At 44.7% G+C, this 19,909-nt stretch overlaps 1 protein-coding gene across 4 annotated transcripts in view; it reads right to left on the bottom strand.

Moving 5' to 3' along the window:
* The window catches only part of LOC119966503 (cAMP-responsive element modulator-like), a 191,265-nt gene that overhangs the window by 33,316 nt on the left and 138,040 nt on the right, over nt 1-19,909 (bottom strand). Inside the window, exon 1 of one of the 4 annotated variants that reach the window (XM_038798303.1) lies at nt 15,786-15,900. The exons of the other annotated variants lie outside the window; for them this stretch is intronic. Within the exon in view, the coding sequence (XP_038654231.1) occupies nt 15,786-15,816 (31 nt within the window). The 5' untranslated portion in view covers nt 15,817-15,900. Of the gene's footprint in view, nt 1-15,785; nt 15,901-19,909 lie in introns of those variants that run through there. 4 annotated transcript variants of the gene reach the window in all.

Raw genomic sequence — 19,909 nt, 5'->3', positions numbered from 1 at the left:
TGGGATGGTGATCAAGTAAAAGTGCTTAAATATCCTATGGTTCGGATAATCCTTGATTTATCGGGTTTATGAGGAATTAATTACTCAGATGCCTTAAAATGTTTATTTTAATTTTTTGAGAGTAAATTTAATGTACTTCATGTGCTGGATAAATTTTGTTTGTTCAGAATAATTTTTATATCTGTAATTGTAAAATCATGACCTTTCGAGGAATCAAACAAATCCACCGATTTTGACAAGAAGCATCTGGTAAAAAAACGGAACTGTGGAATTCCGGTTTCAAAATGTTATACATCCTATTAGGCATCAGAGGGACAAATAGTGTACACCTTCAGGCGCATGGAAAGAATTGCGACGAGCTGGACTACAATGGCACAGAGGAATTTTGGCTCAGTTTCCTTCATAAGCACTTCTGTTTCATCGCCTGAAAAAAGATCCTGGAAGAAGATCTTGGCAGTCACAATACTGTATGTTCCTCACAATTCCACTAGAGTGCTGGACGGAAAGAGCAGGATATAAGATTGTGTATCAACTTGCAGATTGTGAAAGTTATTCTGTTGGAGGTGAAAAAATTAACATACAGCACCTCTCAGAAATTTAGAAAACACTTCACATCAAACTAATAACATTGAAGTGCAGCCACTGTTATTATGGGTTCTACATGTCCCAAGGCCCACAAACAGCAATGAGATGAATAGATCAGTTTATTTTTAGTATTACCGATTGAGGTAACAATGTTGGCCTGAAACCAAGAAAATTTCTGTCCATCCTTGAATATTGTCATGTGATCTCTAACATCCTTCTAAGCAGACAGACACGTCCATTCATGGTTTAAAACCTCATCTGAATGCTAGCAGCTCTGACAATGTAACACTCCCTCATTGCTACATCCGCCCACATTATGCATTGATGTTCTAAAGGAGCTGAATGCCAGAGGAAAACAATTGCCCTAAAAATCAAGGCAGCAGTTAATTGATATGAAACTAAGGAAACCTAGCAAAATTGAATGCATTCTGTGCCTGGAATCATACCAAACCCCAGGTGGTGCTGGTGCCTGAAATTATACCTGACTCCAGAAGAAGGCGGTCACAGTAGAAAGTCTCATATCTGCCAGAAATGCAGCCCATGACCTGTCTACAGAAAACTTCAACAATATCCAGGTTTGGGCTACAAAATGGTCGGTAACGTCTATGCCATATAACTTCCAAATAATGGGTGCAATTCAGTGGAAATAAATTAAAGTCTGCTTTCGGATGTGTTTGGCGAGGTGTTCCTCAAAGGTTGCAGCGCTGCTATTCACTGGCACTTTGCTGGTTTTTTGGGCCTCGGGTAGGTTCTCCCTGATGAGGCCACACTTCAGCTATTTTTTTGCACTGGCAAGCTGAACTTGCCAGCATGCCCAGCTCTTCGCAGATCGGGGCGCCTTTTTAACCGGCTGACTCAATTTCTACACCCCTCCCTTTCAGCAACTCCCCCTCACCCTCTGTGAGAAAAAGATATGTATGTGAGAGAGAGAGAGACATGGGTGTGCGTGTGTGAGAGAGGGACGTGGGTGTGTGAGAGGGAGACGTGGGTGTGTGAGAGGGAGACGTGGGTGTGTGAGAGGGAGACATGGGTGCATGTGAGAGAGGGAGATGTGCGTGTGTGTAAGATGCCAGTGTGTGTGAAACAGGGAGATGGGGGTGTGTGTGCGAAAGTGTGTGAGAGTGTGAAAGGGAGACGGGGATGTGTGTGTGAATGAGAGGGAGGTATAGGTGTGTGTGTGTAATAAGAGAACTTTTTAGCGTACCCACTCCTACTTCCAGCGCTTAATGTTAAGGGGCTTTGGCTTAGCCAGGAGTTAATGTAAGAGGCCATGTAACTGCCGAATGTATTTGTGGCTGCGTGCCTCTTCCTAATTCCTAATATATGCATAGATATAACTAGAAAGGACTTGTTTACATTTGATTTCTGTGCTCGCAGCTATTCTGAGGCAAAAAAGTGGTGTTGACATTATGGGAATGGTTGGGGTTCCCCGAAGCACTTGGAAGGTCACTTGGGCGGCTCAAAGTTTGGGAAACCCTGATAGAAGGTATTCTAACACCACTAACTTTGGAGTAACTAAGGATGGGCAAAATAGTGATCTTGATAATGTTCCCCACCTCCCACTACAATGGAGTGGGAAAGCCTGATACAGTATGGAGATTGACAGATGATCCAATAATCCTAAACTAAAATAAGATCAAGCCATAATGTCATGCGAATGTCCCTTTAAGAAATGTGCGTTTATCAAATCGCTTGCGTGATGTCATTGTTTAGTTGGAGCTGGGCTGTGGTTCTGTCTTTTACTTTCGTTTTGAGCTGGGAGTTGTTTTACTTTTCTGTGCTTTACTTTTGGTTTAGACAGTTGGGAGCTGCATTCAGACAAAGAAGATTTATTTTGGTCACTCTCTATATATATGTTAAAAGGTGTCCAAACCACTTGATAATTTAAAAGTGATACCTGTTTTCTGTAAAGAATTGTTTTGTGAAAAAGGGATTGTCTAATTTATGGATGATGTTACTTGAGTAAATTAGAAAAAGGGAAGTTATTAAGGGTTAAATATAGAGTACTGTAATGTATACTTATTGTGTGTGTTTATAAAATGTTTTATTGAATTTGTAGAATAAACTTTCTTTTTGATTTAAAGTGCTTAAGGCCTCTGTTGCATAACACCTGAAGAGTAGGCCCTTGTGCTCCTCATAACGAAAATCTACAAACAGTTGTAGGTCAGGTGAACTCCATGATATACTTTGGTGTTCTCTAAACCCTGGCCCATAATATAATGAATCCAGGAAGGAAGATGGATTAGAAGCAGGACGAGCTGTGGTCACTGATTCCATAGCTTAGTGATGAGCAAAAAGGGAGGCACACTGCCATATGCTTGGTGTAGCCTAGAAAATCCTAATTGCTGTATCTGCATAAAAAGTTAAAATATGTTGGCAGGCCTAGATTTTCATCCTCAAAGCAGGTAAGAGAGTCAGGACAATTCCTGCATTGCCCTGCCCGCCTTGGGGGAAAATGCCCACAAAGGCAGCGGGCTGGAGACGGACTAGGTGACCTGGAAAGAAGTGCAGAGGCAGCCACAGAAGCTGGCAGGTTTGGAGGCAGCATGTTTAAAGGTGCTGTGGGATATATCTCAGTGAAATAAAAACAAAGGCCATACAGCCCTCACACACCTTCACCCTCCAAACACTCCCTGGGCGCGATTCTCCCAACGGGAGACTGAGTGCCGACGCCGGAGTGAAACACTCCGGCGTCGGAGGTCGCTCCTCGCCCCCTATTCTCTCTCTCCCCCCCCCCCCCCCCCCCCGGGGGGCTAGGAGCGGCGTTGCACGAATCTCAGGTGCCGGGCCTTGACTATTGCGTCAAAGCGGCGGGCCGAGCATGCGCGGTTGCCGTCTTCCCCTCCGCTGCCCCGCAAGACATGGCGGCTTGATCTTGCGGGGCGGCGGAGGGGAAAGAGTGCATCACTTAGAGACGCCGGCCCGATGATTGGTGGGCACCGATCGCGGGCCAGTCACCTCACGAGCACGCCCGTGGTGCTCGATCCTCTCTCCGCCCCCCACAGGCCCCACACTTACCCGTCGCGCGATGTTCACGCCGGCAGCGACCAGGTGTGTTTGCCGCCGGCGTGAACCGGTCGGGGTCGTCAGGCCGCTCAGCCCATCCGGGCCAGAGAATCGCCGGTCGCCGTGAAAAACTGCGAGCGCCGATTCTCCGAGCGGCGTGTTGTAAAACGCGACATGCCATTTTGGGGGGGGGGGGGGGGGGGGGGGGGGGGGGGGGGGGGGGTGGGAGAATCGCGGGAGGTGCCAGGGCGGAGTGGCGTGATTCGCCTGGCCCTCCCGCGATTCTCCCCCCCGGCGTGAGGAACGGAGAATCGCGGCCCCTATGTCTCGCCATGCTCTTCCGTCCACTCACTATGTCTCCTGACACCCCCTTAACTAATCTCTGCCCTTCAACCCACACCCATGAAACCTCATTCTCCCTATACCAAGCTCTGGCACTTCCACGCCCATTGGCCCACTGTATATTTTCTAGAAATAACAAATAACATAGGTCTGAATTTTCATGATAACAGGGGTCGAGCCTCTGCCATCTGAAGAGTTAGTGGAGACGCGTTCCTGCTGAATCTAGCAGGTCTGATGCCATTTCACATAAACAACTGTAGATTGACAGAAGGCAGGAATTCCACCCGGCATTTTAGGCAGTTGCACTTTGGAGGATTGTCAGCCAATCAAGTTGCTCGGCAGCAGCTCTCCAGTCATTCCAAAAGAGGGGCTGCAACGAGCTGTTTGGAACTAAGTGCCAGGAACTGGGGTAAAGCCAAATGGCAGTGGTCAAGGGCAAGGTAGGGATGGATTTAGATTCCTGAGGCATTGGGTCCAATTCTGGGGAAGTTTGGACCTGAACAAACTAGACAGGTTGCACCCCAACAAGACCAAGACCAGGACCAATATCCTCGCAGGGGTATTTGCTAGTACTGCGAGATGGGTTTAAACTACAGTGGCAGGGGATTGGGAACCTGAGCAGGGAGACATGAGAGGGAAACAAAGATAGAAATGAAAGACAGAAAAGTAGAAAGCAAAAAGTGAAAGGCAGAGGAGCAAATAGGGCCTCAGTACAAAGGTGTGCAAAAATATTAAAATACCAATCTAAAAGCACTGTACTCAAATGCACAGAGCATTTGCAAGAATATAGATGAATTAACAGCGCAAATAGACATAAATTGGTACGAAATGATTGCGTTTATAGTGACAAGGCTACAGGGTAACAAAGTCTGGGAACTGAATATCCAAGGATACTCAATATTTAGGAGAGACAGGAAAAACGAAAAGGGCATGGTGTGGCATTGTTAGATCAGTACAACAGTGAGAGGGTATTGGATCAGAAAACCTTGACATATAATCAGACTGGGTGATGCCAAGAAGCAACAGGGGGTGGAAATCATTCGTTGGAGTTGTCTATAGGCCGCCAAGTAGACATGGGCCTGGATTCTCCATTCTGGAGATGAAATGCTCCCACTGGAGTAGAATCACGCCCGGTCTCCACTGCTGCTAGGAGCGGCACCCAGGAGCGATTCTCTCTTCTTTTCAATGGAAATGTATGCATGGAGTGGAACTTGCAGGATTCTACCTGAATCCGGTATCGGGCCACCATTCTGAGTGGGTGGCCAATACAGAGGTCTGACCACTCCCGCCCCCCCCCCCCCCCCCCCCCCAACCCCCCCACACACACAATGCAAAACCTGCGCCACCAGCCGCCGAGGGTGACCCAATTCCCAGCCACCACCAACAGTCCCACTACACCCCCAGCCACCCCAACAGAGAACCCCAATAGAAAGCCTCATCATCCCAACCCCCCCCCCCCCCCCCCCAAATCAGGGACCCCTGCCTGAAAACTGAAGAGCCGTCCTGGCTGAGTAAGATGAAAACTCACTGCATTTTCACTTACGGTTTCCAAACACGTGCTGCTTCAGACAGAAGTGCTTAAAGCAGCAGCTGTTACATGTGTCTGAGGCTTCCTCAAAAGCTTAAGACACTTCAAAGGGCTTGAAATCCCTTGACAGCCTTTGAAATGCAGAGCTTCCATTCAGCAGCATATTGCATTAGCCAGTGATTGACAGTTTTATTACGCGAGACATTGCTTGATAGTAGGTCAACAGCACAGAAGTGGCCCTTCGGCCCTTTGCGTCTGTCAAAAACAACAACCTAAGTATTCTACTCCCATTTTCCAGCACTTGGCCCATTGCCTTGTATGGTTTAGCATCACAAATATTTCTTAAATCTTATGAGGATCTCTGCCTCCACCACCCTTTCAGGCAGTGAGTTCCAGACTCTCCCACCACCCTCTGGGTGAAAAGGTTTTTCCTTATATCCCCTCTAAACCTCCTGCCCCTTCCCTTAAGTCTATGCCCCTGGTCATTGATTCCTCCATCAAGTGGAAAAGTTTCTTCCTGTTTGCTCTACCAATGCCTTTCATAATGTTATACATCTCAATCATATCCCTGCAAGTCTCCTCTGCTCCAAGGAAAACAACCCCAGTCTATCCAATCTCTCTTCATAGATAAAACTCTCCAGCCCAGGCTACATTCCGGTAAATCACCTCTGCACCCTTTCCAGTGCCATCACATCCTCCTATAATGTGGATTCTAGAACTCCACACAATACTCTAGCTGTGGCCTAACCAGCGTTTTATATGGTCAGCCCTGGAAATTTGTCTACATTTAAGCCTGACAGACCATTCAGTACCACCTTTGTGTTAATTTCTTCAATTTTATTACAGCAATTTCTATACCCACACTGTTTCTCTCACGAGTGAACACCGACAAAGATGATTAATTTAGAACGCTACCTATGTCCTCCGCCTCCGCACACAAATGATCACTGTGGTCCTTAATAAGTCCAATTATTTACTTAGTCATTCTTTTACCCTTAATGTACTTGGAAAACAACTTAGGATTTTCTTTTATTTTACCTACCAGTATCCTTTCATGTCTTCTTTTTTGCTCTCCTAATTTCCTTTTTTAAGTTCTCTCTTGCACATTCTATACGCCTCTAGCACTTCTGCTGTTTTTAGCCCTCGACCTCTGCCACAAGCCTCCCTTTTTCTTTTTATCCAATGCTGTATATCCGTTGATATCCAGGGTTCACTGGATTTGTTGATCCCACCCATTTTCTTGATTGGAACATGTTGGCCCTGTACTCTCCCTATTTCCTTCTTGAATGTGCCCCACTGTTCTGTCACAGATTTACCTAAAAGTGTCCACTCCCAGTGCACTCTGGTCAAATCATATCTGATCTAATTAAAATCGGCCTTTCCCCATTTTTAGAACTTTGATTTCAGGCCCATACTGGTCATTTTCCACAACAATCTTGAATCTAATGGAGTTATAATCGCTGTCTGCAAAATTCTCCCCCATGGATACTTCAACCACTTGCACAGCTTTCCCCCCGAAAATTAAGTGCAGGAGCCCCCCCCCCCCCCCCACTCTCTTGTTGGGCCTTCTATATACTGACTTAAAACAGTTCCCCTGGACGTATTTTAAGAATTCCGCTCCCTCTGAACCTTTCACATTATGACTACCCAGTTAATGTTGGGGAAGTTGAAATCTTCTACTATCACTCCCCTATTATTTTTGTATTGCTTATTAATCTTTCCTATCACACTTGAATGCATCTCCAGTACCCTGCTTTTGATGCTAACCACAATGTTAATAAACACTCTTGCTATGACTGACAGTCCCATACCACATCAAAATCAGCTAAGTGCTTTGATTCAGTGAAAATCCAGGCTCTTGTCTCAGCAGCTTTTAAGGACCATTTTGGGTTGCAACAAAATTCTGTAGCCTGGTCATGAAAACTTTACTCTCACCTGCTTCCAGGACAGGTACGGTAAAGTCGCCATAGTCCCAGATGACCAGAGGCTGCTTTCCCCTTTGAGGGGAAGAGCCGACTGGTAGTGATTTAACCTGAGGATCACCTCACCTCAGGCAATGGGAAAGGTTGGGAAGGCGAGGCCTTCATGAATAACCTGCAGAACAAGGCATGTGTTCAATGCTTTGAATAAAAATCCCAGCTCCAAATATTATTTTTTTATAAATTCCAATGAAGGGGCAATTTAACGTGGCCAATCTACCTACCCTGCACATATTTGGGTTGTGGCAGTTGTCTTGTTATGCTCTTGGCATAGCATAAGCTGCTTCCTTGATGTTCACTCTGACAAAGGAAGGTTCAGACGTGGAGATAACTTCAACACGTTTATTAAACTGTAAACAATTCTCCTACTCGCCACTACTGTTAATCCTTCTATAGCTACTCAGACTGACGAACCAGTCTGCTACAATCCACGTGGTGGGTGTGATGTTGAATCAACCCTGTGTCTGTACTCACTGAGTGTCTCCACTGGAAAGAGGAAAATCATGTGCGCTGTGTCCTTTATATATGGGTTGGTGTAATGCCTCCCTGTGGTAGTGTCACCTCTGTGTGTATCGTGAATGCCCATTGGTCGTGTCCTATCTTACTGACCTATTGGTTGATTGTCTGTGTGTCATGTCTCTGGTGCTCCCTCTAGTGTCTAGCTAGTCTACGTGTACTTACATTAACCACTTGTGTATCTACAGTGATGCATATCACCACAGCGGTGAGACCCATCAGACACGGGGAGAATGTGCAAACTCCACACAGACGGTGACCCGAGGCCGGGATCAACCAGGGTCCTCGGTGCCGTGAGGCAGCAGTGCTAACCACTGCTCCACACTGTGTGGAGTTTGCACATTCTGCTCCAGATATTATGCAAGAACAGGTGATCTGCTGGTAGACAATAAAAATATCAGGCATTCAGTGTGACGCTTCTCACTGAAAAAAACAATGTGGCCAGACACATTCCATTTTGAAGCAGCCATACCGGCATACTTGAGGTAGGACCTGCAATAGTACTGAGTGCAAGACAAATGACAGAAGAGTGTTGCAGATACAAAATCATACCTTATTTTGAATTCCCATCAGAAAATTAATTAAGCGCCAGTTTATTGTTTAGGTGATGGAAGCTTGTGTTGTCAAGCAACTTAATTTCAAACAAAATGCAAATTTCAAAGGAAACTCTGGAATCATGTAGTAATTTTACAATTGCAGACCCCAATTTAAACTATTAAAAGAAAAAAAATACTTTCACACCAATTCTGCATACATGAAATTATAGCAAGATCCATGTTGCCTTAGAAGCTGCAAGGTGAAGTCAAGTATTGAGAGTTCAGAACAACAGCCATAAACGTTCAGGTTTGCAGAATTAGAAAGATAATTTATTTTCCTCAACTAGTGCATAAGTTGTTCGTATAATTCTTAATGCACTTTTAGTTGGCCCCTGGAAAATCAAAGCGCCTTTAAAGAAACAGAAGAACTTCCATGCAACTTACAAAAACCTGTGCTCACAGACAAGAATGGCTGAGGTATTGTTCTGAGAATTGTTCTCTCTCACTCATGGGATCAGCTGTCAAGAGACTGTTGTGTTATATTGACTCCTTCAGGTATAATTTAAAAACAAAACCAAAACTATCAAAGTTCTAGAACCAGGCACACTCAACAATTACAACAGCCTGTATTTTCAAACTTCTTGCAATTCCAAACTGGGATGATTAAGAATTATTTTCAATTGCATGCCTGGCACATTGGCTCGATATTTACAGGGAAGTGCCGAAGAAATGGGCATGTTCATTTGCGACTAGGAAAGCAAAAGTTAGTAGATGCAGCGCCTGCCTGTTGAGCAGGAAAGCTAGTAGTAGAAAACCTCAAGACAGAATGGCTGGGGACGGTCGACAGCAATCTGAAAATATTGGGGCTTAACAGGTTGGGTGCCAATCAAGTTTTGTCCTGGATGGTACAAGACTGCACTCAACCTGGCAAGTGGATCAGGCAGTGATTGGAATCAGTAGATTGTGCAGAGGAGAGGGAGGCCAATCGGAAGAGGGTTAATAGGTCAATAGAGCTTTGGGGCAGGATTTACCGATCACCCCGCTACATGTTATTTCAGCTGAGGTCCCCATCATCACAGATGCCAGACATCAGCCAATTCAAATCACTCCAAGTGATATGAAGAAATGGCTGATGGCACAGAATGTGGCCCTGACAGCATCCTAGCGCACTTCTGAAGACTTGTGGTTCAGACTAGCATCAGAACTAGCCATGATACCCCAAGCAAAGTATAGCTGCAATACTAGCATCTATTGTCCAGGTATGTCTTGCCCACTAAAAGCAGGACAAATCCAATCCAGTCAAATACAACCCTATCAGTTTACTTTTGATCATCAGCAAAGTGATGGAAGGTGTCTTGAACAATGCTATCAACAGGACTTGCACAACAATAATCTACTCACTGATGCTTGGTTCTGACAGGGTCACTTGGCTTCAGGTCTCATTACTGCTGGTGCCTCAAGAGAGTACAGTCAGAGCCAGGCTTGTGGCTCCACAAGTGACCTGACTGTACAGGAGGGGAGGAAGGAAGGAAGGAAGAGCAATAGTACGAGGGTATTCATTAGTTAGGGGAACAGACAGGCGTTTCTGCGGCCACAAATGTGACTCCAAGATGATGTGTTGCCTTCCTGGGGCCAGGGTCAGGGATGTCACTGAACGGCTGTAGAGCATCCAAAAGGGGGATGGTGATAAGTCAGAGGTCGTGGTACATATTGGGACTTATGATATAGGTAAAATGAAGGATGAGGTCTTGTATCAAGAATTCAGGGAGCTTGGCAGCAGATTAAAAAGGACTTCAAAGGTTGCAATCGCTGGATTACACCTGGTGCCACACGGTAGTGAGTACAGAGATAGGGGAATAGCACAGAGGAATGCATTGCTCAAGAGTTGGTGCAGGAAGGTGGCGCAGTGGTTCGCACTGCTGCGTCATGGCACCGAGGTCCCAGGTTCGATCCTGGCTCTGGATCACTGTCGTGTGGAGTTTGGGCATTCTTCCCGTGTTTGTGTGGGTTTCTCCTCCATAACCCAAAAGGTGTGCAGGATAGGTGGATTGGCCATGCTAAATTATCCCTTAATTGGAACAAATGAATTGGGCATTCTTAATTAAGGTAAAAAAGAGTTGGTGCAGAAGGGAGGGTTTTTTTGGGGGGGTGAAAGATGGACATAGAGCGTTAGTACAATAGGGACACTGTATACTATAGTGAAGGAACCAAAACATGGGGTGAGTTCCAAGGGAGTAAGGCAAGTGAGTCAAGGGTATGGATTGTCACGTGGAATTGTGATATTGTTGCCATCACAGAGATGTGATTGAGGAAGGGACAAGACTGACGACTCAACATTCCAGGGAATAGGATGGAATCAATTACTGCAGTAAGGAGGCATGATATCTTGGAAGGCTCTTCAAATGGTGCTTTGTAGGTGGAAATTGGGAATAAAAGGGGGGCAACTCACATTGCTGGGAGTGCATTATAGGCCCCCAAACAGTCAGCGGGCAATAGAGGAGCAGATATGCAGACAGTTCACTGAGGTGAACTGTTGCCACAGTGGTTAGCTACTGTTGCCTCACAACGCCAGGGATCCAGGTTCAATTGCGGCCTTGTGTGGAGTTTGCACTTTCTTCCCGTGTCTACGTGGGTTTCCTCCGGGTGCTCCAGTTTCCTCTCATAATCCAAAGATGTGCAGGTTAGATGGATAGGCCATGCTAAGTTGACCCATAGCGATTCCAGTGATGTGCAGGTTAGGTGGGGTTACGAAGATAGGGCGAGGGAGTGAGCTTAGGTAGAATGCTGTTTCAGAGAGTCAGTGCAGACTCAATGCTGAATGGCCTCCTTCTGCACTATAGGAATTCTATGGTCTAGATGTGTAAAAATAATGATAATAGGATAATTATATTAGAGGATTTCAACCTCCCCAACCTTAAATGCGATAGTCATAGTGCAAAGGATTTAGAGGTGACGGATTCCTTGAAATATATTCATGAGAGCTCTTAATGTCAATATAGGTATGTTGAAAGTCAAACAAGGGATAGCACAGTGCTGGATTTAATTCTGGAGAACGAAGCCAGACAGGATTTTGAGCTGGCAGTGGGGGAGCATTTTAGTAATAGTGACCACAACATAGTACGGTTTAAATTTTATTATGGAAAAAGAAAAAGATGTTCTGAAAAAATTGGTTTTGAATTGGGGTAGGCAGATTTTATTAGCAAAAAGCAGGATCTGGCCAAAGTAGACGAGGAACAGCTTCTTGTGGGAAAATCAATAGCTGAGTAGTGGGCCGGGGCTATCAAAAAGGAAACGTGAAAACGACAGGCCTAACATGTTCCCTTTGGGGTGAAATGTAGGAACAACAAGGCCAGAGAGCCCCGATTGTCCGGAAATATTCAGGGTTGGATAAAAAAGAAAAGAGACTTTTAACAGGTACAAAAGGGAGCAAATCAGCGGAGGCCTCCAAAGTGCAGGGGGGAACTTAAGAAAGCAATTAGGAGAGCAAAGAAGGGCATGAAAAAGCACTTGTGGGTAGAATTAAAAGGAATCCTAAGATATTCTATGAGTATATTAAAGGGAAGAGGATAACCAATGAAATAGTAGGGCCCATTAGGAACAAAGAGGGCAATCTCTATGTGTAGCCGGAAGACATTGGTAGGGTGTTAAACTTCAGATCTGTCTTCATTCGGGAGAAGGAGGATGTAGGTACAGAATTCAGGGAGAGGGACTGTGAGATTCTTGTTTAGTTTGACATAGGGAGTGAGGAAGTATTGTAGATTTTGACAGACTTAAAAGTGGACAAATCCTCAGGTCTGGATGAGTTGTATTCCAGGCTGCTGTGGAAGGCAAGGAGGGAAATTATAGGGGCCCTGATCCAATTTTTTAATTCCTCTCTGGCCACAGGGGAGGTGCTAGAAGATTGGAGGACAGCTAATGTGGTTCCACTTTTTAAGAAGGGTGGTAGAGATAAAGGAGGGAAGCGAGTCTCACATCAGTGGTAAGGAAACTATTGGAGAAAATGAATATCCACTTGGAGAAGCAAGGTTTGATCAGGGATAGCCAGCATGGTTTCGTCAGAGGGAGGTCATGCCTCACAAATTTGGCTCAATTTTTCGAGGAGGTGATTGGGTGTGTAGATGAGGGTATTGCAGTTGATGTAGTTGATGTGGATTTCAAAGCATTGACAAGGTCCCACATTGGAGCCAGATAAAGGTAAAAGTACATGGATACAGAGTAACTTGGCAAGTTGGATCCAAAACAGCCTTAGTTGTACCACAAGGATCAGTGCTATGCTAGGTCCCTTATTGTTTGTGATATATATATATAAACGAGATAGATGTGAATGTGTGTGTGTGGGTGGGGGGGGGGGGGGGGGGGGGGGGAATGATAAGTACGTTTGTGGATGACACAAAGATTGGCAGGGTTGTTGACAGTGAGGAAGATGGTCTGAGGTTGCAGGAGGATCAAATAGCTAGATCAGTGGCAGATAGAATTCAACCCCAAAAAGTGCGCGTTGGAAGGAGTAACAAGACAAGGGAGTACTCAATGAATGGCAGGACACCCAGAAGCTCAGAGGAACAGTAGGATTTTGGAGTGTTGTCCTCAGTTCTTTAAAGGCGGCAGGACGGGTTAATGGAGTAGTTAAGAAGGGATGCAGGACACTTGCCGTTATCAGTCATGTCATAGATTAGAAGAGCAGGGAGTTATATTGTAACTGCAAAACTTTGGTTCGGCCACAGGTGGAGTATTGTGTGTAGATCTGTTGCCTCACTATAGAAAGGACGTGGAGAAGGTGCAGAGGAGATTCACCAGGATATTGCCTCGTATGGAGCATTTGAGCTATGAAGAGAGGCTGGATAGGTTTGTTTTTTTAGAGAGAAGAGAAGGCTGAGGAGATCTAATTGATGTGTATAAGATTATGAGCGTTATGCACAGCGTGGATGGGAAGCAGCTGCTCCCCTTAGTTGAAGGGTCAATAATGAGGGGGCGGGCAGCACGGTGGCACAGTGGTTAGCATTGCTATCTACGGAGCTGAGGACCCGGATTCGAATCCTGACCCTGGGTCACTGTCCGTGTGGAGTTTGCACATTCTCCCCGTGTCTGTGTGGGTTTCACCCCCACAACCCAAAGATGTGCAGGTTAGGTGGATTGGCTGCACTAAATTGCCCCTTAACTGGAAAAAGATAATGGGGTACTCTAAATTTTAAAAAAATAATGAGGGGGCATAATTTTAAGGTATGGGGCAGGAGGTTTAGAGGGGATTTGAGGAAAAAGATTTTTACCCATAGGGTGGTGGGAGTCTTGAATACACTGCCTGAGAGGGTAGTAGAGGCGGCAAACCTCACGACCATTAAAAAGTCCATGGATGAGCACTTGAAATGTCATAACATTCAAGGCTATGGGCCAAGTGCTGGAAAATGGGATTATTGCAGATTTTGTGTAGTTTTATCGGTACACACCAAGTGGGCCAAAGGGCCTCTTCTGTACCGTATGACTCTACCACCACCAGCTAGTTCCCCTCCATTCCACACTCTATCCTGACTTGGAACTACATTACTGTTCCTTCACTGTTAGTGAGTCAAAATCTGGAACACCCTTCCAAACTGCACTAAGGCTTTACCTACACCATGGACTGCAGCTGTCAAGAAGACAGCTCACCATCACCTTTTTGAGGGAAATTAAGAATGAGCAACAAATGCTGCTTTCCCAGTGACAATCTCACCCCAGGAATGCATATTTTAAAAAAGCACCACTAAATTTACCTGCAACTTACAGACCATCTTGACTTGGGCATATTTCCATTGAAATTCATTTCCTAGCACCATTTGGGAACACCACCATCACAAAAATTGAAGCAGTTCCTTCTCAGCGGACAACTAAGGCTAGGTAATGAGTACAGTCCTGCTACTGTAGCCCACACGTTAAGGACAAATAACCTAAAAATTATGGAAGTTTTCAAAAGGGTAAAAAATTAAAAGGTTGTTTCCAATGGTCAGCATATCAGTCGTGAGGGCCACAAACTGAGGATTATTCTTGGAACAAAAAGTGCAGTAATAATTCATTTCCAGTTTAATAAGCAGTGGAACAAGCACTATGAGACAAACGATTTCTTTTTCTTCAATAGTTTTAATGTTTTTAAAATTCACTGCCATAAACAAAATTTGTCACTAACACTACAGTAACATAATATAGCTGTGATTCTATTCAGACGTCGATAAGATTCTCCTTTTCTACTGAATATTTACATTTCCCTGCTGACAACAAATTCCAGGAAATGTAATGACGTCAGCAAGCTGAAGTCAATAGGCTATAGAATCAACAATCTTAAAATACACAGAAAGCAGGGAAAGTACATCAGCAAATTCTTCATTAAAGCAACTGCCAGAAAATTACTGCATATCCAACATTTAACTACCTCACAAGACAGACAAATCATGCTTCCTTGAATGAATTTATACCAAACATTTATAGATGGTTCAATAAGTCTTCTAGAATGTATCGTTCGTTCAGCAGTAGAAAATTGAAATTGGTATAGCAGAAAGCCTCTACAGCAAAATATGAAATTATAAGCTATGAGCTTACTTTGAGAGAACAAACAGCAAATGGACTTTGATACAAAACCAGGCACATTATCTTATGTACTTGCGTCTACTGAAAATACTTTTTGCAACATTAGGAAAATATCAGTAACGCTGCAAAATAGCAAGAACTCCATTTATTACTTTCTCTTATTGCTAATAATCTGCTTTGCAACAAAAAACAATTTTTCAGCAGTTAGAATAAAAAAACTATTTCAACTATGTATTTTGAGAATATTAATATATTAGCAGATATGCAGTGCCAGAACTGGAAACTCAGTATGTAAATGTATCTATTTGCAGATGTATTCATTGACTCCCATCCATTGACTCTATCTATAATTCCCGCTGCCTCAGAAAGGCAGCCAGCCTAATTAAGGACCCCACGCACCTCAGACATACTCTCTCCCACCTTCTTCTGTCAGGAAAAAGATACGAAAGTTTGAGGTCACGTACCAACCAACTCAAGAACAGTTTCTTCCCTACTGCCATCAGAATTTTGAATGGACCTACCTCGTATTAAGTTGATTTTTTCTCTACACATTGCTATAACTGTAACATTATATTCTGTAGTCTCTCCTTCCTTCCCTACAGCATGCAAGAAACAATATTTTTCACTGTATACTAATACATGTGACAATAATAAATCAAACATCAAACAACTATCATTCAAAAGTTAGATGATCCTCCCCTTTATATACAAAAATGGTTTAGTATCTTGCTGTTACTTTACCTGTTTCTGTATCATCTTGTGTCACAGCCATGCCTAACCCTTATTTTGCAGACTGCTTCTCATCTCTGTCTATTCTATGTGAAAGATCCTGAGGCAACATGCTTTTATAGGATTACAATAAGAGACAATGACATCAGAGTGACATCATTGCCTTTCAACAACAGGTTCCTAACTGGATCTTTTTTAAACTGCAAAGGTCAGAAATAACAAGTTGCCATTGTACGTTGTACAATAACTTTCCTTACAACGTTTTCATTATTTACAGTTTATTTGTTTTTTTAAGAAGGTAAACCGCTGAACAAGTTAGTTTTGCAAGATAAATATTGAAGTGATTTTTACTCTCAGACAGAATTGTAACTTTCAATGCAAAGAAAATGCTTTGAAGAAATCTTAACCATAATTAAGCGATGCATTTGTTGGATAATACTGCTTATTTTAAAAAGGTTTCAGCTCAAACTTTAACATTTAAACCTTTCTACATGTTTTCCACAGATATAAGGCAAATGCTCGCCCTACAGCTTGAGTACCAACAGAAAAAATATATTTGTTTTAACTTTGAAGAAACATGATGATTCAGCAACTGTGTTGCGCCTGACGCAGATCCGGGAGCAACGGGTGAATTGGTGAGCCCCAAATCGGCCCATGCGCCGGGCAGGTCGCGAGTCACCCTACATGCTCTGCCCGGCATGACCGGAATCTCTTCTTCGCTGGACAAGATCCAGATTTGCATATTTAAATGCGCCGAATACTCGGAAGCCGGATTCACCAGGCGCCCGGGAATCAACGGTTGCACCTGCAAGACCTCGCCAGTGCGCTGTTTCGTATTGGTCTACACAAACGTGGACCAAGCGTAATGGCAACTCAGCAGGTGGTGTAGGCCATGGGTGGTCGGTGACAGGGCAGGAAATCTCTCGGAGTGTGGCCTCGACGGGGAGAAACTCCCGAAAGCCAAAGAAAACCGGCAAAGTGCCATTGAATAGCGCGGTGATTCTCGGCGCTGCAGCCATTGAGAAACACCCCACCAAATGTGCCCAAAAGTGGATTTAAACTTTTGTCCACTGAATGGCACCTGATATTTCTACCCAGCATAAAATATGTCCCTTTTATTCTCCATCCAATCAGAACAGCTCCATTGATGCTGCTTAATTTCTTTCATTTTGATTTGGTGTAACTTAGTTTGGAAGTCAATCAAGAGCCACCTGGCTTGCGGAAAATACACAACCAGTTGAATATGCAGTAGAGTTTAATATAGTTGTGGCACTCGTCTAGTAGTCCAGAGGTTGAGTTCAAATTTCATCAAGATAAATTAGAACAAAGAAAGGTACAGCACAGGAACAGGCCCTTCGGCACTCCAATTCTGTGCCAACCATGCTGCCCGTCTAACCCAAAACCGTCGACACTTTCAGAGCCGTATCCCGCTATTCCCATCCTATTCATGTAGTTGTCTAGACACCCTTAAAAGTTACTATTGTACGCTTCGACCACCTCCTCCGGCAGCGGGTTCCAAGCACCCGCAACCCTCTATGTAAAAAAAACTTACTTTGCACATCTCTTTTAAACTTTGTCCCTTGCATCTTAAACTTATGTCCCCTAGTAATTGACTCTTGGGAAAAAGCTTCTGACTATCCACTCTGTCCATATCCCTCATAATTTTGTAGGCTTCTATCAGGTCGCCCCTCAACGTCCGTCGCTCCAGTGAGAACAAACCGAGTTTATCAAAACTCTTCTCACAGCTAATGCCCTCCATACCAGGCAACATCCTGATAAACCTCTTCTATACCCTCTCCAAAGCCTCCACAACTTTCTGGTAGTGTGGCAACCAGAATTGAACACTATATTCCAAGTATGGCCTAACTAAGGTAATATACAGCTGCAGCATGACTTGCCAATCTCCCAGCCAATGAAGGTAAGCAAGCCGTAAGCCTTCTTGACAACCTTCTCCACCTGCGTTGCCACTTTCAGTGACCTGTGGATCTGTACACCCAGATCCCTCTGCCTGTCAATACTCCAAAGGGGTCTGCCATTTGCTGTATATTTCCCACCTTCCAAAATGGGTCCTATGTTTTTTTCATGTATGGAACGATCTGTCTGGACTGTACACAGAACTATATTTTTCACTGTACCTCGGTGACAAATCCAATCGAACCTCACATTTGTCTGGATTGAACTTCACCTTCGCCCAAGTCTCTAACCAATCTATGTCCTGCTGTATCCTCTGACAGTCCACATCCCTATCCACAATTCCACCAACCTTTGTGTCGTCTGCAAACTTGCTAATCAGACCAGTTAATTGTGAAATAGAATGGTAATTTGCAGACTAGCAGATGACAAATAATGAAAACTACCAGATTGTGGTAAAATCCCAATTGATTCACGTACGAGCTCCAAAGAGGGAACATGCCACAATCAATCTGGATTTTTACATGACTCCAGTCCACACAGCATGATAGACCCTGTGTTCACAAAATTATCCTGCAGTATTGGACTGCAAAGGCTCTGGGCCCTGAAAATATTCCAGCAATATAATTGGAGGCTTGCCCTCCAGAACTTGCCGCCATTGAGCCAAGCTGTTCCAGTACAGCTACAATATTGACATATACCTCGGCAATGTGTAAATTTTCCCAGTACTGTACACGAAGGTAGGATGGGGAGGCAGTGGCATAGTGGTATTGTCGCTGGATCAGTAATCCAGAGACCCAGGGTAATTCAAATTCAATGTGGTCGAACTTGAATTCTATAAAATATTCAGCATTAAAAGTCTAATGATCAAACATGAAACCATAGATGTAAAAACCCATCTGGTTCACGACTGTTTCATTCTGGGACTAATGTTCTTTATGGAAGGAAATCTGCCGGATTTACCAGGACTGGCCTATATGTGACTCCAGACCCCTAGAAATGAGGTTGACACTTAATTACTCTCTGAAATGTCTAGCAAGCCACTCAGTTGTATCAGACCACTAAAAGGTCTCAAAGAATGAACCAGACAGACGACCTGGCATCGAGCTAAGCACCAGAAATGACAATGGCAAAATCAGCCCTGTTGTCCCTGCAAAGTCCTCCTTACTAACATCTGGGGATTGTGCCAAAATTGGGAGAGTTGTCTCAAGACGAGTCAAGCAACAGCCTAACACAGTCATACTGATGAAATCATACCTTACAGACAAGGTCCCAGACACCACCATCACCATGCGTTGGTATGTCCTGTTCCACTGGCAGGACAACCCCAGCAGAAGTAGTGGCACAGTGGTATATGTTATATTACTCTTTGTCCGACTCCCTTCACAAAAGCATCAGCCGGAGTGGTTCACGCCATGCCGTCCCGCCGGAGTTGCCCGCCCTGCCGATTATGGCAGAATCCCGCCCGAGATATCTTTGGAGACAACCTTCCGTTGTTTTTGAATTCTACTGCCAAAATGCCTGTAAGCATCTAGATCATCAGCGAAGGGACCTGAGTCACGGTAGCTGCCTCTGTCATTTTTTTGACAGACGGGCCTCGAGAGGCTCCTGTGTCGAACAGCGATTATTTAGATGCTGACTTCTTGGAGATAGATCTGCTGGACATTTTTCTCGTGTGGGACCCTTGTCCCACCAAATTCTTCAAGTTTTACCCCAAATATCCCCCAGAAACTGGGCGAAAGGGTTGAAAACAAAATACCCAGGCAGGAGCCACTTCATGTGCGACTATTCCCTGCATGCATCCACCGGACATCATCCACTTGGCACCTCTTGTTGACGATTGTAACAAATAGCTCAGCCTTACCTTTTGCACTGATGTGTTGGGCTCCCCCATCGTTGAGAGTGGGGACTTCCGGTGGCGGCCATGGAGTGAGTGGCCACACACAGGGTGGCTCTTGCTTGAAAGCGTCGGTTTTGGCCCAAAAAGCCTGCGGACATTCCATGTCACACTTCTCAGCGGGAGCCTCTGCCCCCCCCCCCCCCCCCCCCACAACCCCGAGCCCTGCATCATCGGTGGAAAGGTTGTGCGGAGCCTTGGTTCCAATTGTGTGGAGTGTAGAGGGGGATTACCTCTCCCCGGATGGGCATGTCTGTGGGTTACCAAACTCGGAAGACAGTGAGAGCCCTGGTTAAAAAGTTGGAGGAAACTCATGGCGCAACATCAA

This window comes from Scyliorhinus canicula, chromosome 5 (assembly GCF_902713615.1).
Source record: "Scyliorhinus canicula chromosome 5, sScyCan1.1, whole genome shotgun sequence".
In the NCBI taxonomy this organism is placed as follows: domain Eukaryota; kingdom Metazoa; phylum Chordata; class Chondrichthyes; order Carcharhiniformes; family Scyliorhinidae; genus Scyliorhinus; species Scyliorhinus canicula.
Note: the sequence above shows the minus strand (reverse complement) of the source record. Positions and strands in the feature narration are given on the sequence as shown.